Source organism: Ceratina calcarata, unplaced genomic scaffold, assembly GCF_001652005.2.
Source record: "Ceratina calcarata isolate Rehan_Ccalc_2016 unplaced genomic scaffold, ASM165200v1 scaffold683, whole genome shotgun sequence".
NCBI classification, from domain to species: domain Eukaryota; kingdom Metazoa; phylum Arthropoda; class Insecta; order Hymenoptera; family Apidae; genus Ceratina; species Ceratina calcarata.
The window spans coordinates 14,050-23,506 of record NW_017178094.1 but is presented as its reverse complement, the minus strand read 5'-3'; the positions used below and the strand labels follow the sequence as shown (position 1 = coordinate 23,506).

The 9,457-nt window shown below is 33.7% G+C and overlaps 1 protein-coding gene across 2 annotated transcripts in view; it reads left to right on the top strand.

Moving 5' to 3' along the window:
- The first annotated feature begins 2,571 nt into the window (after positions 1–2,571).
- Positions 2,572–9,457, top strand: part of LOC108630112 (putative cytochrome P450 6a17) — a 14,075-nt gene continuing 7,189 nt past the window's right edge. The window contains exons 1-4 of one of the 2 annotated variants that reach the window (XM_026817800.1): positions 2,572–2,686; positions 3,476–3,575; positions 3,825–4,204; positions 5,668–6,193. In XM_026817800.1, the coding sequence (XP_026673601.1) occupies positions 3,869–4,204; positions 5,668–6,193 (862 nt within the window). In that variant the 5' untranslated portion in view covers positions 2,572–2,686; positions 3,476–3,575; positions 3,825–3,868. Of the gene's footprint in view, positions 2,687–3,285; positions 3,576–3,824; positions 4,205–5,667; positions 6,194–9,457 lie in introns of those variants that run through there. The other variant, XM_018033178.2, reaches the window with a different exon arrangement.

Here is a 9,457-nt window from a genome sequence, read left to right as displayed (position 1 = left end):
GTCGTCTGACTCGGTCAACCGTCGGGCCCTTGGCACGGTTCTCCCTCGTAACAATACATTCGAACGATCATGACTTAAAAGCACGTCTACTTAGTTTTAAAGCCATTCTGTGTAAAGCGCCACCAAAAATATCTCTTAAAATTTTATCAAGCAATAAGATAAAATACTCCATTTGCTCTATATTCTATACCAATATTTCACGACACTTTTGAAATGTAGATTCGGAAAATGACATCAACTTGCCTTTTCTTTCCGAAGAGAAAATGCTGGAATCTCACTCATTTTCATGTATACGCTATAATGGTTTGAATCCAAATGAGATCAAGAAAGGGACACCGAGGAACATATGCCCATGAACAAAAGACGAAGTCTTAAAGAAACGTTATTAATATAACGTTCAATTTTTAAAATATTACACAAAACAGTGCATTCTTGTAATACTAGCAAACGGTCCGGTAGCTACCTGACTTTTTTTCATACTGATTTTGACTGTTTTCATAACGTACACTTCCTAACGTGTCGTTAAAATAAATTTCGCCTTTGGTACTAAATAATTTTTCCATATGGATTTTCACACGTGTTTATACTCGCAGCTGAAGCATTTTCCACCGCCATTTTCACAGCTGAAGGTGATTTTTCATCATTTATTATCATCAATAAACTGTATACAAAATTTCAGCTTTGGTACCTTAAACTTAGATTTTCCCCGCGACTTCGCTGCGTAAATCGGAGTAGGAATTCTCTTGAAAGTCAAGAGTTGACCATTTATAAAGAATATTGTATCGGGTACTTTAGAGTATACAAGACTGTGAGTTGAAACTCTTAAATTCGCGTCAATATTCATTTAACCCCTGATTCCATATTAGCTGATAACCGGAGTATCTCGCAACCGATACGTCTTAGCCGCTCGAGACGTATCAACGAAGGTGACCTGCCAATCCGACATCCTTTAAACATAAGTGGCTAAAGGGGACTGACACTCCCTAGTCGTCCACGTCCTACAGCTACCGAGGCTAACACACAGTGTTAGATTAGGGTCGTCTGTGCGTCTTTGTCTTTCCCTAATTACACCCGACTGAGTCGTCTGACTCGGTCAACCGTCGGGCCCTTGGCACGGTTCTCCCTCGTAACAATACATTCGAACGATCATGACTTAAAAGCACGTCTACTTAGTTTTAAAGCCATTCTGTGTAAAGCGCCACCAAAAATATCTCTTAAAATTTTATCAAGCAATAAGATAAAATACTCCATTTGCTCTATATTCTATACCAATATTTCACGACACTTTTGAAATGTAGATTCGGAAAATGACATCAACTTGCCTTTTCTTTCCGAAGAGAAAATGCTGGAATCTCACTCATTTTCATGTATACGCTATAATGGTTTGAATCCAAATGAGATCAAGAAAGGGACACCGAGGAACATATGCCCATGAACAAAAGACGAAGTCTTAAAGAAACGTTATTAATATAACGTTCAATTTTTAAAATATTACACAAAACAGTGCATTCTTGTAATACTAGCAAACGGTCCGGTAGCTACCTGACTTTTTTTCATACTGATTTTGACTGTTTTCATAACGTACACTTCCTAACGTGTCGTTAAAATAAATTTCGCCTTTGGTACTAAATAATTTTTCCATATGGATTTTCACACGTGTTTATACTCGCAGCTGAAGCATTTTCCACCGCCATTTTCACAGCTGAAGGTGATTTTTCATCATTTATTATCATCAATAAACTGTATACAAAATTTCAGCTTTGGTACCATGCATTTTTTTTACGTTTTTCTAGGCGCGGGTGGCTCTATTATTCCCGTCTCCACCCAAACAATGGCAGCTGAAGGTCGTTTCACTTATGTATCTTAGAAAGGCTAACATATGACTGAAAATCAGCCTTGGTTCGATCACCACCTTCAAAATGTCGTGAGCTCCCGGACTATTAAGAAAGGACATGATTTTTACCTTTTTTATTAGTTTTCGATAAACATCCATTGGAACAACCCGTTTGTAGATCTACGTTATATGCATGTAAATACATAGTTTAAAAAAAATCGGTGAGAACATAAAAACAACAATAATTCATTTATATGAAACGGGGTGTTTCAAATTTTTATTAAGAAGTTTAATATTTAAATTTAAAAAATGTTAAACGTTATACCTTTCACTTTTTTATTTGTGATTTCGACGAATAACAATTTTTCAATTTTTTACAACACATTATGTAGTAAACAAAGCCTTCTAACATTCTACAGAAAATTAATTTGTTTGGTTCAACATTAAAAATGTTATTCCATTTTGAACTATGTCCGAATATTAATGAGGGTCACTGTATCTCTTATGTTATTGCAAGGGATGAAGATATTTAATATGGGTAAAGTTATCAAATGATTTTCTTCAGATAGGAATCCTAAGTGTATCGAGTCATATTTATTTAGTCAGCTCTCAGGTTGTTACCATTGACTCACCTTGCATGTTATATAAGATAACGATTGTTTATAACGATTTCTCGTTGAGCAAATGTATATAAGAAGATAATAAGCTAAATTGTAGTCAGAACGGATCATTGACAGTGAAGAATTCTAAACGTAACACGTACGTTGATGTTAAAGTTTCAAAGTAAATGTTCGAGTTACAAGTTCGACCAGCAGTTATAAGTTCATGAAGGTGTCGTCTTCAAGTTAGAAAGTTGGTTTGAAGCTATTGATAGTTTAAATTATAAATTTAATTTTTAAAATATAAAGCAATTTTTAGGATGCTATTTAACTACTTAATTACATTTTTATAATTATTACATTTTTATCTCAATTTTTAAATCATCGCTTGAACTAACTAGAGCAGTAAATATATTTTAAATAATTTAACAAATGAAATAAAAATAGTGTTCAATAATTTTCTGTCTAAGTAATGTAAGTCTTAACAATTTCTAAACGATTAATTAAAAATAACTCTTAAAAATATTTTCCGATTAATAGAACAATCCACTTTTAATAAAATCATTAAATTAAAACGCTCTTACATTAAAGAGCAGAACTGAACCTTTTTTAAGATTGAACGAAACGATCTGAAGTTTTTTGATTAGTCAGGTTGATTAGTTACTAAATGATGTGTAAAGAAAATTTCTAAAAAATTAGAAATGGTGACAATTGTTAGGAAAAATGTGGACATCGCTTTTTTCAACTTTTTTATCTGGGTTTGAAATCTATGAAATTAATGAAATTTGGGCAACACATTTTGAACATTTATGTGAGATAAATATATGCCGAATCGAAATTCGTCGTCGAAAGTTTTTGTACTTTGAAGTATATAGATTTTAAACCAAAAGTTGTAGAAATTGCGATTTTTACCCCTTTATCCTGACTTTTGCACATCTTTTATAAGGCGATAATCATTATTTTACTCTTTTATTTAATGCCGGATGACCTGTTATTGGTTCTTGAAATCGTATCAACGTACGCTACTACATTAAAAATAAAGGAGTATAGCATGCCATTTGAAAAAATAGAAGTGACTGAAATCTCCGAGGCGTCTCCATATTTTAAAAAAATATTACCAATCATGATGTAATATAACTTTGGTAAATATAATTTTTCATTTTTTTAAAAATAGCAGAAATATTCGAAGTAGGCGAAGTTACTGCCTTACGCTGTATAATAATAATGTAACATAATATATTTTTTTGTAATATACTCACATATCAGCGAATTTTTATCGCATAAGCTTGAGACATCCTATATTCGTACATGTATTTTTTAATAGGATTTTGTAATAAGTGATCAATTTCCATTTATTTGATAATTTACCAACTTTATAAATAATTTTACAGAATTATTTCACAACTCTCATTGCCTTGAAGAACTAAGAACAATCATGATCAATTATTTTGAAATCTTAAGCTTGATAATTGCTGCATCCTTGGCAATGTATTACTACTTTACTTGTACGTTCAATTTTTGGCAAAATCGTCAAGTACCTGGACCAAAACCAATTCTATTTTTTGGGAACGTGAAAGACATTATGCTGAGAAGACGCACCTTAGGAAATTATGTGACAGAATTATATTTTAATTACAAAGATATTCCTATGTTTGGCTTATTCATTAGAAAGTCGCCACATCTGGTTGTGCGTGATATGGATTTAATTAAAGATGTACTAATTAAAGATTTCTCTGTCTTTGACAATCGTGGAATCTTCATTCCTCAACGAGTACGTATAATTTACTATTGTATATGTAAAGAGAATCGTTTGTTTGTATGTGAGCAAAAATCTAAAAAAGACTTAAGAAACTTGGTCGTAGCTTTGTTATACATATACTTCGGAGTTATAAGGTATATTTATCTGTAAAGCAATCAACATTATTATAAATAATTGCGCGGTACAAGAAGAGTAAAAATAGGATTTTGCCTTTCTTTCAACATTGAGCTAACCAAAAGATTTTTATTTCAAAATTTTACGTAATCAACTTTTTATTACAAATCAATTCGTGGACTTTCTGTCTACGACCTACGTAGGTGAAATGTGTCTTTACGTATTTATCAATATCTTTTGAGTTTGATCAGCAGGCTGCAGATTGTTATGCAAAATATTTATAGTAATAATTTGAAAAAAATGTTTTAAGTAACAATTACATTTATTGTTGAAATATTGCAATATGCACTCTGCTTTCGAATATTTTTTATATTTTTATGTACTACATGCAGTGTTTATATTTTTTGCACATTTAGATGTCTCATAAATGCATAAAATCCGCAGTCCATTAACGAGTTATAGGCTTAGTTTTCGGGCTATAAAAAGTAATGTGTAAAAAGTACCAAACAATGTAATTTTTTATGCGTGTATAATTTATAAAAAATTCGTCACAAATCTTTATTGGCCGCATTTTTTAACTTTCTTATTCGTGTTTCGAATAAAAAACGTTTCGTTTGCATAGCTTAGTAAGTTGTTGGCACGTACGAAGTTTCATCAAAATCATTGTGGAAAATTATGTTGTTTGAACTATTAGAAAAGTTACCTTTTGAGAAAGTGCTCGAATACTCTTCTGTGCCACTGTACTCCTCTTTAGCTCACCCTTTCGATTCAAATTTGTGTATAAACACTTTCAACATCACGAATCGCTTAGTACTTTTCCGATTACTTATGGAGTTATACCTAAACGCTTATTCCACCTCCTCGGTTACTGGTTAATTCTGCAGAAATTGCAACTCACACCCCGCAGAAGGTAACTGCTACGTAATATGAGAGTCACAAGTACTGTGTTTAACACGTAATTTCTACCTATCATGAAAGTCACAGTACACATGCGTATACATTTATCATAACCGACCCAACGTCGCCAAAGAGCCGGACTTTTTAGATAGCGGATATTTATGCAAAATAAAACATTTACGTTATCAGTTTAAAAGATGTGTTTCAGGTAAACATTTATTTTATCATTCAAACATTGAAATATTCATTAAGTTTTGGATGCTGCACATAGTTTTGTACGTTACACGTGGCATTTATAATTTGTGCATATTCCATTTTCTTATAAATGCAAATAATCCGCTATCTATTAGTCATCTCCCTTTATCGAGAGCCCTATTAGTTTTCTGTCAACACGTCTTATTCATAACTTCTGGTGTCCGTAGCAGTATGCCCTACAATCTTTAAATTTTCAATTTTTAATACAGGCCGATCCATTAGCAGCAAATATTTTCAACTTGGAATCATCGAAATGGCGACCACTAAGAGCGAGAATTTCCCCAGTGTTCACATCTGGAAAATTGAAAGAAATGTTCCCATTAATATTGGAATGTGCCGAGCAACTGGAAGAATATTTAGAGAGAATTGTGGGGAAAGGAGAACCAATCGAATGCTGTGAAATCGCAGCCAGATTTACTACAGATGTGATCGGTTCTTGTGCCTTTGGAATAAATATGAAAGCGTTATCAGACGAAAAAAGTGTATTTAGAAGAATAGGAAGGCAAATTTTTGAACACGACTCGAAAACCATTCTTAGATTTATGTTTAGAGAGATTGCACCTGAACTGTACAATTTGTTCGGTTACGTGCTACCATATACGGAGGCAACCAAATTTGTTACCAAAGTTATATCGGATACTATGAAGTATAGGAAGAAAAATGGGATTGTTAGACCAGACTTCATAAACATGTTGATGGAATTGAAGAAGCATCCGGATACGTTGAAAAATATTGGTGAGGAAGATTGTTATGATTATCGGGTTGATCAAGGGTAATTGAAGCTCTCCTGCTTTTTGTGACTGCTTCTTCGTGTACAATGGCTCTCATTAATATTCGGACACATTTTAAAACGGAGTAACGTTTTTAATATTGGACCAACTAACTTAATTCTCTGTTGAGATGAAGGCTTAGCTTACTATAGCTACTAAAGTAGACTCGCGTTATACACGAAAATAAGTTCTGCGTTAAATATTAAATTTTTGTCCTCATTTTCATGCTCACTACGTCTGACTTCGCTCGTGCTCGGTAGTGTAATCGGATCATCGCGTAATTTAATACGATCCGTAGACGATATCCAAAGAAAGTTTTGATGTTGAATTAGTATTAGAGTCATTGGTACATCTTCGATGTTTGTCAGCTACAGCTATTAGAACCGTTCGTTCGTTCTCCTGCTTTCCATCTGCTGTCCTGTTCGATACAGTAAATAAAAGATAAGAATTGTATCTCCTCTACGTTAAGTTCAGACCCAAAAGATTTTCATTTAACGCGATTCTTATTGTAATACAATCGAAAAAATTGCTATTTGTCAACGTATCGAATAAAAAAGTAAAGGACATGATTTCTAACCTTTCTATTAGATTCTCTAATGAAAATTTGAGACATCCCGTTTGCAGATCTAGACATATAAGTAAGTTATATGCATGTACGAAACTTTATAAAAATTGGTCAATGTTCCTATGAGCTACAAGCAATTAGCAATTTCAAAAATCGCAGTTTTGCACGACTTTCAATCTATAACTGAAATAAAGTAAAGAATTTTTAAATGTTCCGATATATCTAACGTTTTTATGTTTTCACTGATTTTTATGACACTTTATACATGCATATAACTTATTTAGATCTACAAACAGGATGTTCCTTTATATTAGAGACTCTAATAAAAATGTTGAAAAACATGCCCTTTCCTTTTTTTCTTTGCGATTTGGACAAATCGCAATGTTTTTTGTTGGCGGAGACTACTAACGTTTCTTAAGAATTTCTATCTCAAAAAATTACTTCCAATTTACTCCCATCGTAAATATTATATTTCGTGAGATATTTGCAAATAGAAAAGCAAAAATTTGATATCTGCGACGCATGTACCACATTATCTTTTTACACAAATATTATGACACCAAAAAATTGTTCCTGATCGGTTTTATGAGATCGAAAAGTTAGATATCTCAATAACAATTTATTACTAATGAGCAATAGAAAACAAAGTTATAGCACATATGCTGATAAGTTATGGCGTTATAAACGACCGTCCACTATACCCAATATAACACAGTACACTATATTTATTATTCTTAGTGTATTATATTACGATTTTTGTAGAAATATCTGTTGAGAGTTATGTACTTGTAGATGCATAATGTCAAAACATACCTAACATGTATAAAACAATGTCATTTCAACAGCTGCTTGTCAGTAAGTTGTTATTGTGATACATAACTATTGATGATATAGAATTTTATGAAACAAAATAGGAACAATTTTTTGATACCATAATATCTTCATGGAAACATCATTTACTAGCATGTTTTACGATGGGAGGAATCTCAGATTCTGAAGGAGCAAATCGAGATCAATTGTTTGTGCCAGTGGTTGTTAAAAAATATTAATATTTCGTTTTATGTGTAAGTGACTCAAAGGTTTTGGAACCAATTTCGCACGCATACATTTTACATACAAAATTGTGACGCGTCCTCTCTTTCTATCTCTAACACTTTCTATGACTCGTGACTAGTTGGACTATGTGTTTTCTATACAGGGTGTCCCAGCTAACTCTGGCATTTGAAATATCTCGTTTGTTATTCATGATACAAAAAAATGTTAGAAGAAAAAGTTATTGTATCCGATGGGACACATATTCTGATTGGTAAAAAATTTTGCTCAAGGTCATTTTTTTCGAGATTACAAGATCATCGGTGTTTTTTTAAATGGATCGGTATATTTTTGCTTCCGTTTCATGATAGAGAATCTTAAAACGAATTCAACGACCTATAACACGAGGACATTGAAGGTCATATAAAGCGGAAAAAGGCGATGTCGTGTCGCGCGGCGACAACTTTGGCCATGCCTGGTGTAGGCAGACCTTTAGTAATAAATAGTTACTGATATATATAACTTCTTGATCTTAGAAGACTCATCGGGAATAATTTTTTGGTATCATAATATTTGTGTAAAAAGACCATTTAGTATTTGCTTCGCAGATAACAAATTTTTGCTTTTTTATTTGCAAATATCTCATGAAAAATAATATTTCCGATGAGAGAAAATTTAGATTCCGAGGGGCCAAATTCGAAACAATTTTTTGAAATAGAAATTCTTAAGAAACGCTAATATTCCGCGCTAACTACATTAAAGTAACTGTTTACATACAGGGTGTCCCAGAAAAGGTGTTGGAGCCGAAAATGGCAGATTGGGAGGGTCTTCCTGAACAACAATTTCCTTTGGCAAAATGCAGAATGGGGCTTGGTTACCGAGTTATTAACAAAAAACACGGACCAATCAGAGCGCTCGGTCGACGCGGGCTCCGACTCGGGAGCGTTGGCTCGGATCCGACCGCGCGGCTTTTCACGCATTTGAACAAGCGCTCCGCTCAGTACGAAGCGTTTTATAAACTGCATGAATAACAATGCAAGGAAATTGTTGTTCGTGCGTTATTATGAATAACAATTAATACACTTAATCGTTATTCACGTGGATTAGATGGTGAAATGATAGATTGTTGATAATTAATGGATGATGATAGGATAAATGAGGAACTAACAAGTCGCAGGAAATATTGAATTAAAAAGAAAATGCAAAGACTGTAGAGATTAGACTTACCCATTAATCCGCAAGTGCACCTGCTCACAATGAGCCACGGTCAGTGGGTCAGCGTCCTTGCCGCTCGCAGGTAGGCCACAGCTGATCCTCTGTTCAGGGAAGGAACCCCGCAATTCACCGCACGATCATTGTCACTCTTCAAAATTTTAACACACTAAGATTGTTGCTCCTACGTTCTTAAACTCAACTTCATTACACCACCGTCACTCTTCACTTAAAAATTTTCAAACACTTACACTGCACTTGTTCGTGCACTCTAACATTAAACGTATCCGACAGGAGCCGATTGTTTTTCATTCACTAAATGAACTTCACTATCCGTGAACTACACGATGCGCGAAGGGCGCGACTCGATCGGGGTGACGCTCTTTTTATCGGAATCGGCGGATAACCATCTTCGCGTTA